Source organism: Lonchura striata, chromosome 22 (genome assembly GCF_046129695.1).
Source record: "Lonchura striata isolate bLonStr1 chromosome 22, bLonStr1.mat, whole genome shotgun sequence".
Taxonomy (NCBI): Eukaryota; Metazoa; Chordata; class Aves; order Passeriformes; family Estrildidae; genus Lonchura; species Lonchura striata.
The window spans coordinates 3,670,339-3,691,622 of record NC_134624.1 but is presented as its reverse complement, the minus strand read 5'-3'; the positions used below and the strand labels follow the sequence as shown (position 1 = coordinate 3,691,622).

The 21,284-nt window shown below is 57.4% G+C and overlaps 1 protein-coding gene across 1 annotated transcript; it reads right to left on the bottom strand.

Moving 5' to 3' along the window:
• Positions 1–51: 51 nt before the first annotated feature.
• Positions 52–20,943, bottom strand: PRRX2 (paired related homeobox 2). The gene is made up of 4 exons (XM_021551357.2): positions 20,700–20,943; positions 1,172–1,356; positions 820–998; positions 52–253 (listed from the first exon to the last, which is right to left on the bottom strand). Exons 1-4 carry the CDS (start codon positions 20,941–20,943, stop codon positions 118–120), a joined length of 744 nt encoding a protein of 247 aa, XP_021407032.1. The 3' UTR covers positions 52–117.
• Between the last annotated feature and the right edge of the window lie 341 nt (positions 20,944–21,284).

Genomic DNA, 21,284 nt, shown 5'->3' with positions numbered 1-21,284 from the left:
ATGCTGAGACATTGGATGAGTGGCACGTGTGTTGGGCAGGCGGCGGATTTGTCCTGGACCGGCACAGGAGCTCCACGCTGTATCCTGGAGGAGGCCACGGGATGGGGTTTGCCCTGCTCAGTTCACGGTCGGCACCTGGTTCTGATGGAGGCTGAACTCTTTGGCTTTGAGGCGCAGGCTGGCGATGCTGTTGGCCATGTTCACCCCTTGGGCGGGCGTTGCGGTCCCGCTGGAGCTGTAGGAGGGCACAGTGCTGCAGGGAGGGAGCAGGGAGGAATGAGGCAGTGGCCCATGGAGAAGACCCCATGCCCTTTGTGGTCCTGCTGGCTTCCCAGACCAGGCTGGCTGTTCCCTGTTGGAGATCTCTCACAAGAACAGCCAAGGCTTCAGCATTTTTATGGGTTTGGATGGATGTGGGAACCCCCTCAAACTATGCACCAGGAGGCCCTGCTTTGTGCTTTTGGATGTGATGGCTGAACATGAACAGCTGGGAACCAGAAGGGACCCATGCCACCTCCTGTGCCGAGATGTGGGAAGGGTCAGCACGAGGCCAAGCAAATCCCTTGCGAGGACCAGGGCGCCTGCTCCAGCCCCAAAATGCAAGGAGACAGGGAAGCCTGCTCAGCATTGGGCAGTGGATGTTCAGACAGAGTTGAAATGGTTCCCAAAGCCAAGTCAGATGAGCTCCTTTCAGCCTCATAAAACTCCCCCAATCCCCAGCAGTGGCACAGAGCTGCATTCCTGCAGCAGTGGAGTAGTCTCTAGGCAGCCCTACCCCATGGCCACCTCCTCCCCTGCTCCTCCAGAGCCTCCACCTACCTGTACGGGGAGGTGCTGGTCCAAGAGAGATACTCAGGGGTCAGTGCAGTGGGTCGTGGTGCCATGGGCTGCTCAATGGCTGCTTCTTGGCTGTAGGATTTGAGCAGCGATGCCGATCTGTTGGCCAGCATCGCCCTCTCGTTGCGGCGGAACTTGGCCCTCCGGTTCTGGAACCACACCTGTGGCAGGGGAGAGGTGGTCAGTGGGGACCCGGTGCACGCAGGGATGTCCCAAACATCTGTCCTATGGGTCACAGTGATGTGCAGGATGAAAGAAGGGAGGGGACAGTCCCTGCTCCTGCCTGGGGGCGAGGCAGAGGGTGTTGTTTGCTTTCACACAAACCTGTGCTCACCTGGACTCTGGCCTCGCTGAGGTTGACCCTCCTCGCCAGCTCCTCCCGCACAAAGGCGTCGGGGTAGTGCGTCCTCTCAAAGACCCTCTCCAGAGCCTGCAGCTGGCTGCTGTTGAAGGTGGTGCGGTTCCTCCTCTGCTTCTTCTTCCTCTTGGCTGCCCCGCAGCTTGGGCTCAGGCTCTCGCCTGTGGGGATGGAACAGAAGCCACATGAGAGCCAGACCCGTGTGAGACCCTCCTGGGGGTCTGCAGTGTCCTGCTCTGTGCCAGCCACGCTCCCTCCGGGCACCTGGGACTCTGTGGGGAGCTGCATATGTGCAACCCTGTGATGTCCATGAAAATCAAAACCCATTTTGGAACTTGCTGGAGCTCAGGGTTAACCCCAAAATTTACCAAGGCCTGTGGTGGTTTGACATCTGGCTAAAACCATGCTGACCTGATTTTGGATACCAGTCTCAGTGTATTCTGGGGCTGCACTTGATCCAAACTGGAGCTCGGCTCTTGCTAAGACTTTAAGTCAACCTTTCATGAATGGTGATGAAAATTCAGCACCAAAACACCTCCAAGATGTGGGTCTCAGCTCCCACCTCCAGCACCCCCTGAGCCCCAGCTGTGGCATGTCCCCAAGGTGACACAGGACTGCAGCCAAGCATCTGCTCTTCCAGCCCTGTTCTTCAGAGCTCAGAACGAGCGGCACCGCATCTCGCAGGGCTCAGCCTCCGCAGTGTTTATTTCTGGCTTTGCTGGCTCATGGAAACATGAAGCTGAGGGTGTAGTCTGGTTTCTCAGTATTGATCTTGGGCTGTCAGCCAGGCTGAGATTAATCTCCTCTTTGTCACTAATATCATAAGGTTTGGGCAATTTTATGAAGCCTTTTTCCGAGACACCCAGCAAAGGCTTCGTGGGGAGCACGACGCGCTGTTGTTCTCCCTTGTGGAGGTACTGGTTAATGATTCTTTCTGTTAATAAAGCATCTGGATCCAATCTGTACCTACTGGTGGGAAAGCATTCTGGAATTATTTGAAATGTTAATAATTTTATGACATTCTGATTCATGGCAAGGGTATGTTGGGGCTTTCTGCTCTATATCCTTGCAGAGGGCAGGGTGGCAGAACTCACCACTCCCTGAATATGCTCACAAATTAAATATTTGCTAATAATATTAATCGTGATACTTATTTAATAAGTCCAGCATTTTCAGATAATGCTTGAGCAACAAACAAAATCTACTGGAAGGGATATTAACTCTGCTGTTTCAAGATACCATCAAGCTGTTGAGCAAGAGGAAACTTTAAGATCTTTAAGGCCAGACAAACCTTCTTGCACCTTAACTCTGAATAATTCAAGCCATGAAATATCCAACAGTAAGTTTTTCATCAAGTCCCTACGACTCTTATGTGCCCAACTACACCATTCCCCCAAGGCCTTTCTGCAGCCACTGGCATTTCTCTGGGTCTTTCATTGTGCTGTAGGTGCAACTTGGCCTTGGTTGACCATCAACAATCTTTGATCTTGTATTTTGGACATGGCCTTCTTGGCTGGGTGAAGACACGATGGACAGTGCCTGAAATATGTGTGGGTTTGAGACCCTTTCCCCAGCCAGGAAACCATGGGCTGCCCTTCACCACCAATCGTGTCTAAAGGCTCACAAATAAAATTCTCAGAATTCCCTCCAGCACTTCCTCCTGCAGCTTCAAATGTTCTGCCAGTCCTTTGCTTTCCAGTTGCCCCTTTTAGTTAAACTCCTTTTTTGGTCCTGTTTTCCCTCAGCGAGCTAACGAGCTGCTGGATTAAAATACGTAAGTCCAGCCATGGTTGTCCCAGAGTTTTCTGGGAGCTTGGGACTGAAATGGGAACCATCAGGCTGGGAAAGAGCTACAGGATGTTACAGGGTGAGAGGTTTCCATGTGGGTTTATGACCATGCCACAGGGCTTCTGGAGAAATGGTAGATCAGGGTTTGGTTCAAAAGGTCTAGTCACAAGGGCACCCACTGTTCCCCACCAAACTGGCAGTGATTTCAACAGCACCCTGGGAAGTGTATAAATAAAATTTATAACCCCCCTTTGGCTTTGTCCTCAATTTAAACCTGGCTATAGAACTTTTCCATAGTGATGGTTTTCCTTGCCCACTCTAATTTGGCTGAAAGAAAGGAGAAGGCGGAAAGTTTTTTTTAAAATTAACTCTCAATCCAGTTCTGTAGGATCTGGCCACATTTCTGACTGGTCTTTATCTCCTCCAACCCACAGAAGGAAGAGCTAAACAGCCACAGGAGACAAGTAGTGCTGAGTGCTTCCTCTATGGGGCTGGCAGTGATGCTGGGATCGAGGTTTAAGACTGGAGTTGGATCAGGATGTGTCCAAGCCCCAGTGGTTCCTGGGTTTTTGGAGACCTGCAAACCCTGGGCCATGCCAGCTCTGGGGCATTTTGTTCAGCCCCTATTGCTGCTTTTAATGGAGAGGCCTTCCACACCTTTTCCAGGGCATCTCTCTATGGCAGGGAGGCAGTTCCACACATGGAGTGCCTGCCTGGATCCTCTGCTCTGCTTAGGGATGAGCCTTGGTAATGCATCAACATCTTTTCCTCATTAGCTCAGGCATTGCAGGCTTGTGGGACCAGACAGATGCCACCCCAATTGCTGGTGGTGAGTGCCTGACAGGTTTACAGTGTACAGTCAGGCTGGATCTTCTCTATCAGAGATGCTTTAATAACCCCAAATCAGCTTCCCAGAAATGAGCATGGCTAAATTCTCTGTGGCATCAGAAAAGGAATGGGAAAAGGGATAAGTTGGGTCCCCTGAAGACCCCCTGTCCTCTCACGGCCATCAGCAGGACTCGGATTTAACCAGACCCGCTGACACCTTGATGGAGGAATTGGAAATCAGTTCCCCAGCCTGATGGGCTCCCAGGAATAAGAGTTTGTAATTGCACAAAGTTAAAAGCAGCTTCCCACCATCATTGTTCTGTCCCACAGCAGTGCTTGGGGAGATTATGGAGAAAGCCAAACCCTTGCCTTTGTCAGGCATAATTTGGGGGTTCATTTGGGCTGAAGGGACCAGTTTGGTTGGCCAACCCTGAGGTCAGAGGGACTCCTGAGCCTTCCCCCCAGCCACCTTCCCTGTATTTATCTTCCACTGATTACAATTTCCGCTGAAAGGAAAAGAAATGCAAGGAAAGGGGGAAAACAGGGGGGATAGCATTACTGAATAACGAAAGATGACATGCGGGGGAGGATGGGGAGAGGGAGGCACGGGGGCTTTGCACAGAGCAGGATGGGCCCAATGTGCCTCACAAAAAAGCCTTAAATTTCCCTAGACTGTTAGGAAAGACAGGAGTCTTTTCACCCGTGATGTGGATGAATTTTGGGGTGCTGGATGTGGCCTGGGTAACCTCCAGCCTCCTCTCTGGGCTGTCCTGCCCCAGGCAGTGCTGCCTGAGAGCTGCAGACAGCCTGGGCACAGCGCTGTGCCCTGCAGATGCCACGGGGTGCTGGGAGTCACCCCAAAACCCTTCTCCCTGTGGAGAATGCTCCAATGATGGCAAGCCTGGGCTGTGCTACACTGAGAACCTGGGAGCAAAGGCAACACCACCCCCAGGTCAGAGCTGTGCTGGTTCAGCTGGCCACCAACCAAGCCCCCTTCTCCCACTCTTGCCTTTTCCCTCTGTGCTTCCATCAGTTTTCCACAGGAACAACTCAGCAGGTCTCAGCCCTCAGTGCTGGGCTTGCCAAGGGGGGCCCTTACACTGGCAGGGCCCCCAACCTCCCACAGCTGCTGATGAGCACTGTAAAGAGGTAATTTTCACTTGATTTCCACCAAGGCTTTGGGGTTTGCCTCAGGAGCTCCCTTAGTGCCCAGTAAATGGCCTCAGAGCAGCTGGGGTGCAGATCCACCCGCACCGACCATCCCAGCAGCTCACTCACGCAGGCAGGGAACCTCCCTTGGGGCTTTATTGCCTGCCATGCTCAGTCTCCCCTCTGGACACCCAGTTTGGGGGGTTTATTTGCAAAATACTCATCCAGAGCGTGGTATTTGCCCAGCACCACCCCTGCCACCCCAGATGGTCACTTCAGCCAGCTGCCAGCCTGTCTCTTCCCCAGGTGATGCTGCAAACCCCTCTCCCTGCCACTACCAACACATCCTGGAACAAGTTTTCCTGAGTCCAGCTCTACTACTTGGCTTTGGGGTGCAAATACCCCCATTTTTCAGGTCAGAAGGCAGCAAGTTCAACCCTCTCACGCAAAAAGCCCAGGCTACATCTCCTCCAACGTGTTTCATTTTCCATTGCACCGCAGCCCCCATGGCCCTGAAACGTTTTCTGTCATTAAATTATTTCACACGTTCCATTTATTTGCGAGCAGTTTGCCAAAGACCCTTTAAGCTTTAAATTTTTCACACCCCCCCCCAGCCAAAATGATCAAATCTGCTGTACCATTTACTTCCCTGCTACGCCTGGAATGGCATTTTTTTTCCTCCTTTTTGCTTCTTGGGTATAATTTAAGGGTTGAAATAGCCTGGAGGGAATTAGCTGTAAATTCTTCCTAAGACAAATAAATTCAGCCCTCTAAGTTTCTACGTTTTTCAAACTGTTGAGAGACATTTTGGGTTTGTTTTACTTGAAATAATGATCGTGGCATATCTGACCCTCAGGCTGTGGCCGGCTCTAGCCAAATAAATAGCTTTTATTAATTAAGGTTTATCCTTAACAAATAAAACCCCAATTTGATCTCGGCCGGCTGAATTAGCAAAAATAAACAACGGGTTCTCTGGGCACTTGATGTGGATTTAACAAATTAACGCTGGGCCTTCATCAGGGAAGCCGCAGGGTGGTGGAGGTCTTTTACAGCCAAGAAATCCTTTGGAAAAACAATGTCTTTCGTTTCTCCCATGGTCTCTCTCGGTAAACATGTGCACTCCCTTCATCCCTTTATACACTCGGGGGAAGCGAGGAGAGCTCCGGCGATGACGTCTGCCAAAGCTTCATGTGCAATTGTTTAATTTGTTCCTCTAAATCACGCCGTGGGGAGGAAGCGCTTCCCCTCGGACTGCGGCGAGCTGCAGCAAAGCTCTGGGGTTTGGGAATTGCCCCTCCATGGTCTGTGCCCACTCCAGCTCCGTTTTGTTCCACAGCCTTCAGCTGAGGCACCCGAAGCCAAGGTGTGGCTTGGGGGTGCACGGGCTGCCAAGTGCAGGGAACCCCTCTTTCCAGCAGCCACTTCCAGCACTTGGCCCTGCCTTGGGATGCAGTTGGGAACAGCCTGGAAGCCCAGGGGGTCTTACCAGGGCTTTGCAGGGAGGAGGGATAGCAGGAGGGATGCTCCAGAGGCCAAAGGGAAGCTGGGCACTTGTCCCTGCTCACGGGCACAGGAAGGACGGGGTTTGCTGCAGTGGGAGATGCCGACACCACAACAGGTCTTTAATGTCCCCACATCACCTTGGAAAGCCTGGGGGGCTGAGAAGCAGCCAGGAACCTGCCCCTCCACAAGTTCTGGATCACCCAGGTGAGGTGCCTTTCCTGCACCCCACCACGAGCCCAGCCTGGGCGCACAGAACCAACCCAGCACCAGCCCGGGGGCAAAACCACATCGGTGGAATTCCCATTTTCTGCACTGTTTCACCCCAGTAACCAGGGGAGAAGCTTTTGGGGCCACCAAACCCTGCTCTCAGGATGCCAACCCCAGCTTTACTCGGCATGATGCTGTGAGGTCCATACTCACCCTAGGAACAGCCACGGAGATGGGGGACAGGGTATCCCTGGGGAACGAGGGCTGTCAGCCCCTCCCCAGGCTCCCACTGCTGGGAGAAGGCTCCCACCTCCTCATCCTGACCCACTGCCCCTCCCTGTCCCACCTCCAGCCCAGCCCCACCCTCACAAAGACCCCGGGAATGCTGAAGGCTCTGAGGGGAGGCTGAAGCCGGGGGGGTCCAAATGTGCTGAGTCCGAAGGAAACTTTCTCGGCTCAAGTGGCGTACATGAAAAATTTAAGAGAGGGGCAAGTCCCAGCTACTGGAGAAACATTACAGCGAAATGTTTCCGAGGATGTTTCACCTCATTAATTGTGAAAAAACTGAAACGCTGACACGTTTTTACAGGCTGCCAGTTTTGCTGGGGGAAAAGTGTCTCTGTTCAAAAGGAGCAGCAAAAGCCTGGACCAAGAAAGAGGCCAAGGCTGTCCCGGGGGGGGCCTTAGCCTGTGCTCACTGACAGGCAGCAGCAGCCTGTTTTATGGTTATAGAGCTGCCTCTGCACCAGCCAGAAACCACCCAGCACCACAGTTTGCTCCCCCCAGCCACACAGACACACAGTTTTTGGGAAGATCCTGCCCAACTGTGCTGCAGCCCCAGGGATGCTCCGTGCACAGCCTGCACCCCCAGAGCCCAGGAGGTTTTCCCCTTGCACCCCTGGATGGTGTGTGGTTTCTGAGCACCCATCACAGCAAGTCCAGCTAAAAGCCAGAACAAACCAGGAAGGTCCTGGCTGAGCCAGCAGCATCCTTGGATCCCTGTGGGGTGTGTCCAGCTTGTGCTGGTAACCCAGTGGTGGCACTGAAACCTTTTTTTAGCTCATTATTAGTGCAGCAAATGCATTAGAAACATGATGCTTAGATGGGTACTGGGAGAAGAAAGGATGTGAAAAGGAAGATCCCCATGTCATGACACACTGCTTCCCTTAGGGATGGTTCCAGCCCAGAATGAGCCACCAAATTCACTGCCGAGAGCTGTGAGTGGATTCAGAGCTGGCTCTCCAGCTGACTCTGGAGCAAGGGCAGCTGTGCTGCAAAGCCCAGGTGCACAAGAGAGAGAAGATCAGCGCAGTGAGGAAGGAGGAAGATAATGAAAAGAATGAAGAAGGGAAGCAGATGCTGGAGACACCAGGTGAGGAACCAGCCAGCCAAGTCTTGTGCTGTGATTTAGAGAGGATGCCCTGAAAGTTGAAAGCTGGTGAAATCCACAGGGCTGCAGGCAAAGCCCCAAGGCTCTGAGTGCTCAGGAGTCCCTGACCATTCCCAGCACTTCCCACCATGCCAGAGGCTACTGCCCTGGCCAGAGGTTCCTGCAGAGCCCAGCACAGCGCTCACCCAGCTGAGGCCAGGCCCCAGGAATGGTGTTTTGGCACAGCCAACTCCTGCGTCAGCGGAAGCATTTAATGAATTAATTGCAGCCACATTCCCTGAAGGAGGAGGCAGGGTTGGTGGGATGCTGTCAAGCCTCAGGGAGGGGATAGGGAACATCTTTGGCCACAAAGCTCTGGTGGGAGTAAGGGGAGTAGGCTGAGCAGCACAATAAATTCTGTCCATTCTCCCAGGGATCCGGGAGAGATGGTGCCGTCACCCACCTTTTACCTGGGGGTGGGAACTGCCTGTGACAGACCTTTGGAGAAGGTGACAGGGACACATTCTGCTGCCAGGCTCACTGGCTCGGGATGCAGCCCAGCCTCCTGGTCCCAGCCCCAACCCTGTGTGAGGATGCAGACCACAGAGCCTGGCACCATCAGCACCCCCTGACTGCCCCAGAAACAGCCTCGAGAGCCGCGGCAGTGCCGGCACTGGCCGAGGCCTCTGGCTGCGCTTTCCCACCCGCCCGGCTCGGAGCCAGAGCTGGGACCACTGTGGGGCCACTGTGGGGCCATTGTGGGGCCACTGTGGGGCACTGTGGGGCACTGTGGGGCTGTTGTGGGGCCATTGTGGGGTTCACACTGCCTGGCTGTGCCCCCATGGTGGCACCAGCCCAGGGCAGCCAGCCCGGACCCATCCCTTGGGCTCGGTGCTCTGCTGGGGAAATGTTCCCTCGCAGGGCTGTGCCAGCATGGGGTGACCCCAGCCTGGCTCAGGCTTTCGGGAGCTGCCAGGAGTGTCCCGTGTGTTCACAGGAGCCTGACACAATGGGCTGTCCCCGCTCCAGAGCCACCACTGCCTCCATTGTGTCAGCGCTCCAAGGGGACAGAGCTGAGGAGGAGCTGGGCTGGGGCAGAGCTGGGGAGCTGCTCCACAGTGAGTACCCAAATTGCCCCCCAAGGAACGGCACGGTGAGGAGGAGAGGCTCTTGGAAGTCCTCTGTCTGCATGGATTTGCTGGGTACAGTGGCTCTGAGAGGTCAGGATCTGGCATCTTCCCTTCTCATGGCAGGGGAACGTGCAATTCAAAGGGGTTTGCACCCTTCTGGGGTCTCTCTTTTCATAATTGGGGCTGGGGTCACACAAAGCCTCCAAAAATTCATCCCCAGTTGTGCCAGTCTGGGTGTCCCCTACAAATGGCAGAGAAGGAGATGGGGAGACAGGACAGATGTCGGGATGGGTGCTCCTGGCTTCATGCTCCGAGGGGCTGTGCCAGACCAAAGGGCTCCTCAGACGGATGTTTGTGGCTGCAGGGCTGGGGGCAGCAGGAGCCAAAGCCCTCCCAGCACAGCCAAGTGCCTCAGGAAAAGACAGCGTGGTGGGTTTGACTGATCCAAGCCAAGTTCTGAGCAGCACCGACCAACGGGGGAGCAGGAATTTTCATTTTGTTCTCCTGTGAATTTGCCAACCCCCACGGTGGAGGCCCAGGGACCAACAAAAGGCGCTGGCTCTCCCCCAGCCAGCACCAGCCAGGAGCTTTCCCAGCAAGGAGACATTCACTGCAGAGCTTGCTTTCATCTCCCAGCCAGGACCTTCCTGGGGAGGGATGAGAGCAATGCCCAGGCTCTCCTGCACCTCACACCGCTGCAGCACCCTGGGGTGCTCCTGGGGATGCTGCCCCTTGGGGATGCAGCCTCCCCGCTTTGCCAGCTCGCTGGAACAGCCCAGCATGGAGAGTGGCAGCACGGTGGTGGCTCGCAGATGTGTGAATCTGTGGCTCAGGGAAACAGCCAGCCCAGACCCTGTGGCCAAAATGCTGGGATTTGGGTCAGCCCCAGGCACCACAGCGAGGGTCTGGACAGAGGGAACAGCCACAGTGGCTCCCCACAGCCACTGGAGAGGGGATGGTGGGACAGATGCTGGACCCTGCTGCCCTACATCAGGCTGAGCACGGCAGATGCTGCTTCCCCTCCCATCCTGCAGACCTTTCAGGCACCATTTGGTGCGTCCACAATGCAGCCACAGAGGTGCCAACATCGTTCACATGTGATATAACAGGTTACCTGGTTTCCCAGCAGGACACAGACATGTAATTAATTAACACTAATGAGACTTGTACAAGCGTTGGCCCAGGAGTAGCACTCACATTGCAAAGCACCACCAAAATCCTGGATTTAACTGCAAAGTGAGTTTTCCTGGGGGCTGGGAAGGGGATGGGGGGTGCCTCAGGCCATCACAGTGTTGAGAGCTCACTGGGACTTTTGCTCAGTGTTTCAAAAATAAAACTAAATCAGCCGGGGCTGCACAGCAGGAACGTTGTGTGGAGGGCTGGCTCCCAGCCAGGGACCCCTGGCATGGCAGTCCCAGCCTTCCTCTCCTCCCCAGCCCCCCCACAAAAAGGTGGTTTTTTGAAATTTAATAGGCAAAAGCCCAGGCAAGCCAGCCCCAGTGGCATCTGGCACTGAAACCCAACACCAGCCCCACGAGGTTAAAGCAGAGACCCCATTGCATCGGGGTCATTGCCAAGGGGGGGAAGGAGGCGGGCAGGGATGAGGGGGAATGATGAGAATTCCCATGATGTCCCCTCCTGCTGCCCACTGCCACTGCCCCAAATCCCTTCTCTGTTTTGAGCCAAAAAGGTGCTCAGCAAATCGCTGAGCACCCATTTATCAGTGAGCAGCAGCACCTGCTGAGAGCCCTTTCCACGGCCACCGTGGACACCAGCACGTCTGGCCAGGGCGTGGGATGGGGGGGAGCCCCCCTGGGAGCCCATCCCAGCCCTGCTCCAAGCAGGACCCTCGTGGGCGCCTGCACACACCGACGTCCCGGCAGCCCCTGCCAGAGCAGCATCGCTGTCCTCCGGTCTGCTTTTCATTTGAGGTCGGTGGCCTCTCGCCAAATTTATTGTAAAACATTCATTTTAATAAGTGGCTCGTATCTTTTTTTTTTTTTTTTTTTTTTTTTTTTTTTTTTTTTTTTTAACCCAGCCTGGTTAACTGTTTCCAGGTTACAGCAGAAGTTTGCATGGCGGGGACAGGATCACAGTCAGGCTGCTGGGGGCAGGTGCCAGCCATGAAAAGGACATCAGAGGATGCAGGATGGAGACAGGAACGTCAGAGTCCTGCTCCTACAAAGGTCAGCAGTGCTGAGACCTCACCCTCATCCCTCCAAACCTTCATCCCCTCCAGCTCCCCAGGGAGACCAAGCACCCTCCTGCCACTCTGGGCACCCTGACACTCTCATCCAGAATTAAAACTTACTGCCCAGTGGGTCTCTGGGTCATGTCAAACAAGCAGAGGGCTTCCAGAAGTGGACATTGCCTGGTAGTTTAATTTCAACATTTGTTTTAAGTTTTATAAACCTCTAATACTAATAGAACTGCTTGAGTGTCTTTTAATTTAAATGAAAACAGTTTTTTTAAAATTTAAAAATTCCCCTGAGGTATTTACAACCCCCAAATTACAGCCATGTGGCCAGCCCAGATGAGAAAGTGAAAATGGTGAGGAAGGAGCGTGGCAGCTGCCCCAGCCCAAGCCCAGCCCAGCCCTGTAGTGGCTGTCCCCATGTCACCTGTGTCCCCTGCACAGGCTCTGCTTCACCCCTTTGCTGGGGACATGGGATCCGTGGGTGCACCAGCCCCATGAGCTGCCAGCCACCGCTGTCCCCAGCAGGATGGCATCTTTCTGTCTTTCCTGTCTTCCTTCTGTCTTTCCATTTTGGACTTCTCTATGGAGCAGCGTGGGTCAGGGGACAGGAGTCACCCATGACCCATCCTGTGCCCTCCTGAGTTGTGCTGCTGCAGGACCAGGCCCTTTGCACCCCAGTGCTGTGCCTGGGGTCCCCTAAGCACTCCCCTGCACCACCACTGCTACTGCCACCCCCACGTCACCCCTGACAGCCCTGGCAGTGTCCTGTGCCTCCTGGGGTGCAGCACAACCTCCCGACCTGGGGTACAGCAGGATTCCCCTGAATGGCTCAGTGCCACACACGCTTCCCCCTGCAACAGCCTGAGCAGCTTGGGGTGCCATGGAACCCCAGCACACTCACCTGGCATTGCCCTGTGCACTTTGGGGTGCCGTGGAACCCCAGCACACTCACCTGGCATTGCCCTGCGCACTTTGGGGTGCCGTGGAACCCCAGCACACTCACCTGGCATTGCCCTGTGCACTTTGGGGTGCTGTGCTACCCCAGCACACTCACCTGGCATTGCCCTGCGCACTTTGGGGTGCCATGGAACCCCAGCACACTCACCTGGCATTGCCCTGTGCACTTTGGGGTGCCGTGGAACCCCAGCACACTCACCTGGCATTGCCCTGTGCAGTTTGGGGTGCCATGGAACCCCAGCACACTCACCTGGCATTGCCCTGTGCACTTTGGGGTGCCGTGGAACCCCAGCACACTCACCTGGCATTGCCCTGTACACTTTGGGGTGCCGTGGAACCCCAGCACACTCACCTGGCATTGCCCTGTACACTTTGGGGTGCAGCACAATCCTCACCCCACCCCAGCCATGCCCTGCATGACCTGGTACCATGCCGACCCCCCGCACCTCTTGGGGTTCAGAGCAGCCCCTCCAAACCCCCCCTGCAATGCCCTGAGCAGCTCAAGGCTCAGCGCAGCTGCCCCGTGGATGCCCTGCCCAGCTCGGGGTGCAGTGCCCAGCCTGGGGGGCTCGGGCAGCCGAGCCCCCCGCTCCCAGCGCTGCCGCGGCCGGGCTGCGGTGCCCGGGGGAGCTGCGGGCTGTGCCCCCTCCCCTCGCCCCGCTGCCGTGCGCTCCCCGCCGCTCCCCCGGCTCCCCTGCCATGTGCACTCCAGTTTCCTTGCGTGTGAAGCCTGCAGCCTCTCGGATTCAGTGGCTGGAAAGGATGGCGCCTCTCCACATCTGGTTCAATGCGCGAGCCTGGCGCCTGGCTTAGCCGCAGTCTCCATTCAGAGACACACAGACTTTAATAGACTCATACAATTCTTCCTGATCTATCACTGCAGCCGCAGCTGAAAAGCTGCTTTATTATGTGCGCTCAAAGGGGGATGAGGAGGGAAGGGGAGGGGGCCGGCGGCTGGCGCTGCCGCTCTCGGAAGGCTCCCAGCCCGCCCGGCATCCCCCGGGACCTGAACTGTCCCCCCAGCCCTGCCCAGCCCCTCAGGGGCTGCTTCCCCCCCAAACCCGCAGGAAAGAGCAGCACCGCAGCCTCGTTATCTCTCCTGCTCAATTAACACCCTCCAAGCCGCCGTTTGCACCCGCGCCGTGCGCGGCGGGGCTGCAAGGGACGAGGTGGCCAAGGGGATCCCGAATGTCCCCCCTAATGTCCCCAGGATGGTTTCACTCCCCCACAGCTGGAGCGATTCCCCTTAATTCCTGCAACATCAGCATCCCCTTTAGCCCGCAATTCCCCGAGTGCGACCCGGGCTGCCCGGGGCTGAGGAGCTGCCCCGGTGCCAGCGGTGCCCGGGCGCTCCCGGGGCTGGGGGGGCACTCCCGGGGCACCGCAGGGTCCTGAGGGATGCTGAGCACGGACAGGGCGTTTCGTCACGCCGTGGGAAGGCTGGAGAGCATCGCCCGCGGTCATGCGTCCCTCGGGCAAAAGAAAAACATCATGCCTCAAGGGCGAGGGGAGGAATTTTTTGTGTTAATTCGCGGAAATTTAGGGTTGTTCAGTGAAAAACAAGTAGTTCGGCAGTTTCTCGGGGCAGTCCTGGTCAACAGGCATCGGAAAACTGCCATGAAATCTCAAATCAGGCCTTTCTCCCCAAAACTTTGCTGTTCCCATCCTCCCTGACCCTTCTGGGCATCACCAAGACCAGGCAGGGGGTGGCTGCCTCTGCCCACCACACTTCCATTCTGTTCCCAGTTGCTTTTTCCAGCCAGGAAAAACCTGATCTGCATTAACCCTGGTCTAAACCCTTGCTCAGCTCCAGCATTTTAAAGGATGCTCTGACCCAGTTCCCTGGCTCAGGGATTCCAGCCTGGAATGATAACTCCTTCCAGCTTCTGCTCATGCTGCAGGGAGGGAGCGAGGTGCCAGTGTGGGGACGAAGCCTTTGCCAATCCTGAAGCACCCGGGTCCCATCCTGCTTCAAACCTCATCCCTTCAGCTCCATGATGTTACAGCCCTGGGGAGATAATTCCCCCTGGCTGGAGGAAATCAGCCTTGGGTGAAGGGGTGATCAGCCCCTGGGAGGGAGGAGGGTTTCTAACACACAGACTCAAAGCCCCAAATCATTTCATCAGCCTCCCAGCTACACACACACGCCCAGGCTCTCTTAAAATGCTGATTCGTTGAAATTCACCCATCTTGGCTGCACAGAGTCGAAATTTCATATTTTTCCTGTGAATCAGCCCCATTCCCTGAAATAACAGCCCAAAAGAAAGGGGAAATAGTCTTGCACTGAGCTGTTCCAGGTCGAGTGAGACATAACAGCCCAGGGGGACAGGACAGGCAAGGTGTCCCTGCACCCCAGCACCCTCCTGGGTTGGGCATGGCTGTGTCAGGGGGTGTCTGAGCTGCTGTTGGGGACTAAAGCACTTCAGTGGGTGCTGCCAGGGCTCCCAGGGAAGTGGGGTAAAGCCTTGTGTCCCCACAACATGCAGGACCCCTCCAGTGTCCCCTCTGGACATTGTCACACTGATTCTCCCTGCTGGAAAGTGGCTTCAGAAGGAGCATCCCCCACAGCAATGCCTGCCAAAACCTGGGGGTGCCGAGTAGAGAAAAATCCCAGTGCTGAGAAGTCGGGGAGAAAAGTGATTTTCCTGCCCTCCTGGCCCAGCCAAGCTCTTGGGGCAGCTCCTGGGCTCCCCCAACCAGAGGGTTCCCATCTCCCCGGGTCCTGAGTTTGGGTTTTTTTCCCTTTATGCTCTGGCAGCAGCTCTCCCAGCCCAGCAGTGAGCACGTGTGGGGACCCCGCAGAGCCCTGCAGCGCTGCAGGAACGTGCTGGAATGTGTTTCCCCGTGCCCTGGGGAGGGCTCAGCGTGGGCAGGGCAACTTCCTGGGGCCCCTCTCCAGCCCACAGCCCCCCGAGCTGGGGTGGGGGGAGCCTGGAGCCCAGGTGTGGGTGTTCAGCTCATCCGGGGGCAAATTCTCCCCAGATCAGAGCCCTGGTGCCAGCAGGCAGTAAGAGCCTGACACAGGCACAGGGCAGGGCAGGATGGGGACCCAGTGTCCCCACAGGAGGAGCAGGAGGCTGAGTGGATGTCACTGGGGGACGAGTGGGATGGTGAGTGTGTGTCACCCTTCAGGGCTGGGGGGCACAGGGAAGCTCAGAGGGGTGGTAGCAGGGTGAGCCCCATGCCAGAAGCTCTACAGGACCTGGGGTCTCTTCCAGCTGTGTCCCCACCCCTGCCTGTGCCTGGCAGTGATTTGTGCAGCTCTGTCTGGTTCTGCAGGGTGCTGCTGACCCCATTCAGCCCTTTATGCTGCTTGTGCCATGGGAAAGCAGCAGCACTCCCACCCCACAGCAGTTTTTGGGTAGATAAGGCCTGAGGAATCCGTTTCCTCCTGTCCAAGGCAGGTGACCACGTGCAGGACAGTGATCCTGTGGCAGAGACACAGGACAAGAATCACAGCGAGGGTGTCCCCAGTCAGGGAGGGGGAAGCCTGGCTGCAGGCTGGGGCTGTCCCCTGTCCCCTGCATCAGCCTGGGGTGTACAGCATGGGTCCTTCCCCACAGCCCCTTTTTTCCTGACTGGGATATGCTGGGCTCCCTGTGAGTGGCTGGAAACCTCTGGATGAGCTGGGACCTGTCAGGTTCCCCCTCCATCCATCCATCCATCCATCCATCCATCCATCCATCCATCCATCCATCCATCCATCCATCCATCCCTCCCTCCATCCTTGCAGGAAGCAAAAACAAATTTGGAGGGCTGGGAGATGGCCAGGGTGGGATCTCCTACACAAATTAATTGGTGCTTACTGACTAATTGCTGCTGGATGGTGCACTGGGGACCTGCCAGCATCACACACTGGACAAGCACTGTCCCCTCCCCAAGGGTACAAGGGGAAAAACCCCATCCTGAGGCTGCAGCCCTCAGAGCCCTCCAGGCTGGGGTGTCCCCAGGCTGGGGACAGGGGGATGTCTGGTCACTGAGGGCAAGGATGGCTCCTGTCCCGGTGCCACCCACCCGGCTGGGCTGCCCTTACAAGGACAGAGAGGATTCACCTCCCCCTCTGCTTCAGATGCCACATTCACAGCTCTGCCAGCAGGGACTGTCCCCAGCCAGGGCCCTGCAGGAGATCTGGGAGGGCAGCCAGGCACCTCGGCCGGGGCTGTTTTGGGGAGCAGTGAGGGATGGTGGGTGCTGTAAATGCTGCAGCCCAGCCCCGCTGCCCCCCTCAGCCCATGGCAAACACCCTGATGCCACCCTGAGCAGCAGGGACCTCTCCTTGGAGAGCTGAGCCACATCCATCAGACAATTCCCAAAGCCTCCTGCCCTCCACAGGGGCTCCCTGCACCGCTGCCTGTCCCTGGTCCGGCACCCAGAAACCAGGAAAACCTCCCAGCACTGCAGCCTGGAGGGTGCCCAGCAGGTCTGGGGCTGTGGAAAGCAGATGGGTGCTGGAGAGAGAGCTCTGCTGGGTCTGGGTTACAGGGCAGGGGGGCCTCAGCTGTGTCCCTGTGCCCATGGCCCAGTCTCACTGAGGCACAGGGAATCAGCCAGGAGTTAATGGCACTGGGTTTAACTGGGACCAGCTGGGGCATCTCTGTGCACAGATGTCCCCAAAAACACATCCCCAAAGGCACATCCCCAAAAACACGTCCCCAAAGGCACATCCCAGCCGTGGTGTTACAGAGCTGCCTCCTGCCAGCACAGCCACAGGGGCCAAGGTGTCCCTGAGCTGTGCCCACGGCTGATGGGGACAAGTGGTATTTGGGAAGGCACAGCAGCACAGCCAAACTTGGTCCTGTGAGCCAGGGCCACCACAGTCCCTGGATTGGGACATCACAGGGACATCAGCTGGGGTGGCTCTGCCTCAGGGAAAGTACCCAAGCCCTGGGAGGAGTTTGGGGCTACCTGGGGCAATCAGCTACTGCTTTAACTCCAGGACCAAGTCCCCTTTTGCCTCTGATACCAGGTCCCTGTCCCTCCCTGCCTCTCCTCTCCCCTTTCAGCTGCTCTGGTTTACATAATTAAAGCCAATTTGGTGTAACAACATCTTAATGCCCTCTGCCCCTTTGTGTGCTGCTGCTTCTCTCCTGTCCTGCATCACTGCTCTGCTCAGCATCCTCACAGCCCCAGAACAGGTCAGAGCATCCCAGGGGATGAGGAAGGAGCTCCAGGCACTCTTTTGAAAATGGGATGTCCAGGGGCCACCACGCCTCCCCATCCCAACTGCCAGATCCCAGCCAAATAAACGATCAATGCATGCCTTCCCCATGCCAAAATATCCCCGTGGAGGGGCCACAGCTCAGCTGTGACAAAAGTGACTCTTTCTGAGTTTTCAGCCCCAAAGTGGAGCCAGTGCACGACTCCCTCTCCCATCCCCAGGCGGCACCAAAAGTAAGTTCATTGTTTGAAAAGCCATCAGTCAAGGCTTGCTGGCTAAAATTACCCTCCTGCTTTATCATCTTGAGAACATTAAGGGCTGTTGTTAACAGATGTTTCGCGTTACACATTATTTGTTAGTCTAATGAAAGGAGGTGAACAAGCTTTCAAGACCTCAGAAGTTGTGCCGAAGGTTTTCCATGGGAGGCTGCTGCACCACTCCAGGGGAGAATGAAGACGAAGATGAGGGTGTGAATGAGCTCTCACCACCCTGTTGACTTTTCCTCGCTCTTGCCTGGCTTGTGGGATTTCTGATTTTTGGGTGTCATGAGAGCAATGTGTTACACAGATATTTGTATTCGCCGTCCCAGGAGGACACGCTAGGCACACTCGGGGCCAGTCTGGGGCTGTGGCCGAGGCAGGGGCTGAGCAGCCCCTTGGCTGGAGAGGGAGTCGGGCATGGCTTTGGTCCTCAGAAGCCTCCAAAGTGCCAGCAGGAAGGGATGTGCCAGCCCTGCAAGGGACTGCTGGAGGAGAGGTGTGCCAAGGGCTGTGGGGTGGGGCTGGGTGAGGTCAGAAAGGGCTGAATCCCCTTCTGCAGAGAATAAACCCCTGCCCGGAGCTTCTCTGGCTGTGCCAACCTCGGGAATGGAAAGCTCTCACTGCAGCTTCCCTGGGGAAGGGGAGGGGGTTTTGTTGGGGTGGGCACAGCCTGGGGCTGCCTAAAGCATCCTTGTGCCAGCTCTGCCAGCGCAGCCCCCGGTGAGCCCTGCCTGCTGCAGGGGGCCCAGCAGCTCCACAGCAGGTTCAGGGCTGCTCTTCCTCCAACCCAGCAGCACAGTGACCCCGAGGGCTCCTGGCTGGAGCTCAGAGCCACGTCCTGCAGAGAGATGCAGGGGCACCATGGCCCTGCATCCCACTGCCACCAACTGCGGGGCTCCAAACCTGCATCTGGCAGAAAAACCCCACGGGGGTGGGGAGGAAGGTGAGAGCAAATGCCGAGAGGCTGTTTTATTTCAGGATGCCAATAAAAGATAAGGTTACCAGTAAAAGTTCCTTTGCTGTCATCGCAGATCTGGTGCAAAAGGCTGGTGCTCACAAAGGCAGGACATTTGCCTGGTATTTCCAGTCTCCCCATCTCAAATTAGGAAATTGCATCTCAGTTAAGGCAGTGGCAGCAGGTAAGGGTCTCAGAGGTCCAGCTTTGCGTGCACACAGGTTCTTGTCTCTGTTTCCTTGCTCTCTTCTTGCCCACTGCTCTCAGCTCCCGGGTATTTTTCAACATCAGAAATGCTTCAACTGCTGGTCAGCCTGTCAGAGCATTCCAGATGCTGATGGTGTCTCCATCCGTGCAAGCTTGCCAGAACAGGTGCTAATGGGAAATATGTCGCAAGGGCCAGCACTGCTGGGATCTGCAGACCAAACCCCAGGGCCCCTGCCAGGGAGGAATGGGCTTTTAGGGTGAAGAACAGGCTTGTGGTGATGGTGCAGCCTCGCTCTGTTTTTTGCATCGCGCTGGGTCCGCGCTGAGTTCTCTGGGTGCTTTAGGAGCCCAGCAGAGCTGTTGTTTCTCTGCTGTTTTGCAAACAGCCCTGTGAGACTGCTGCGGGCTGCGTTTCCCAAAGCTGCGCTGATCCCACATGGAATCCTGTCCCCCTACAGACCCACAGGCACGAGAAACCCTCCCCACAGCCCCAAAGCCACTGCTGCAAGCACAAACAAAACCCAAGGGAAAGGCAGGGAGGCTGGAAAATAACACTGAAAATACCAGATACCATCCCAAAAAGCAGCGGCCAGCCCTCAGCAGCGCGAGCTGGGGCTCGGTGGGGCTGCTCCATGAAGGGAGGAAGCTGTGCAGGGAAGGAGTTGCGGGTTGGGGAAAGATGCTCCAGACCTGCACTCGGTGTAGGAGCCACGGGAGGGGACAGAGAGAGTACCCGGAGGGGATCGAAGGGACTGAGCCCCCTTCAACAGCACAGATTCCCGGGTGAGCTGTGCACCCCGGCCATGCACGGGTCAGACCCTCGGCAGGGCTGTCAGCACCCCAGGGCTGTAGAAAACAAGCCTGGGGTAGCACGGCCCAGCCGGGAGAGTTCTGGGGAATGGCACCCCTCGGGGATGGTGCCTGCCCCGGGCTCTGGGCACGGCGGGGCTGCACCCCCACCCCACGCTCTGCCTCCCCTCTGTCACCTCGGTGTCCCGAGGGGACACCCGGCTCCGCGGGGCTCTGGGGGCCGTCGGCTGCCCCGGCACTGTGGCTTTGCTCCGAGAATGGGGCGAACCCTCCTCACCCCCGCCGCAGCACCGGAGCGGGGATGCGCGGGACCGGCGGAGCGAGAGATGCGAGCGGGATTGTCCCGTTAAAAACGCGCCTGCGGCCGGGACCGAGAGCCATGAAACCGCGTCCCGGATCGGTGCCGCTCTCCTCTCCCAGCCCCGGTTCTGTCCCCGCTGATGCGGGAGACGGGACCCGCTGTGTCCCGGTCCCCGCTCCCCGCGCCCGGAAACCGAGACCGGGAGCCCGGGGGGACACGGGGACACCGCAGGCCGCGCAGCCCGGCACGGAGCGACTTCCCGGGAGCGTCCCGGGCCCGACACCTCCGGTGCCGGCGAGGAGGCGGCCGGTGCGGGGTCCCCGTGTCCCTGTCCCGGGTGCGGGGTCCCTGTGCCCCATGTCCCGGGTGCGGGGTCCCTGTGTCCCTGTCCCCGCTGCGGGGTCCCTGTGCCCCATGTCCCGGGTGTGGGGTCCCTATGCCCATGTCCCGGGTGTGGGGTCCCTGTGCCCCTGTCATGGGTGCGGGGTCCCTGTGCCCCTGTCCCGGGTGCGGGGTCCCTTTCTCACGGTGCGGGGTCCCTCTGCCGCAGCCGTCGGGGGTGCCGACGCACTCGCAGCTCGCCTCCATCGCTGCCCCAGTTCTCCCCACCGACCCCTTTGTCCGGGGTGCCCGCCCCGCGGCTGCCCCATCCCCGGGGAGCCCATCCCGGGCCGGCGGCACTCACCGTCCTGGGGCGCTGCCTCGCTGCCGCTGCTGCCTCCCGACGGCTCCGGGATGGCCTTGCCGCCACCGGCGGGCGGGGGTCCGGCCGCGGGGGTCCCGTTCATACCGGCCGCCACCTCCTCCAGGTCCAGGAGGTGGCTCACGCTGAAGTTTTTCCGGCTTTGAGCGTTTTCGGGCGGCTCCGGACCGCGCACGGCGCCGGGGGCGAACGGCTTGTCCATGGCAAAGGCTGGCGCCGAGTCCATGGCTCCCACCCCCAGCCCGCAGCCCAGCCCGAGGTGCCGGGCCGCTCCCCGGCCCCCTTTCCCTTCCCCACCCACCCCCCCCCCCCAAAAAAAAAAAAAAAAAAAGAGAAAAAAATTAAAATAATTATAATATTTTTTTAAATAAGGGGGAAAAAAAATCACGGCTGCCCTGAGTCCGGCTCCCTCCCCAGCCCCTGTTCCGCCTTGTGCTGACGTCTGGGGAAAAAACCACGCTCCCAGCCCAAACTTTCTTCCCCTGCTCTTTGCTCTGGAGCTGTTCAAACAAACGCCCCTGCTCTGAGCCGAGCGGGGCGGCCCCTCGCCCCCCCCGGCCCTGCGAC

Coding starts and splice junctions, on each gene's coding strand:
- PRRX2 (XM_021551357.2), bottom strand. CDS start 20,943: ATGGACTCGGCGCCAGCCTTTGCCATGGACAAGCCGTTCGCCCCCGGC. Junction 999..1,171: donor TCAGCGAGGCCAGAGTCCAG/GTGAGCACAGGT, acceptor CCCCTGCCACAG/GTGTGGTTCCAGAACCGGAG. Junction 254..819: donor ACCAGCACCTCCCCGTACAG/GTAGGTGGAGGC, acceptor CCCTCCCTGCAG/CACTGTGCCCTCCTACAGCT.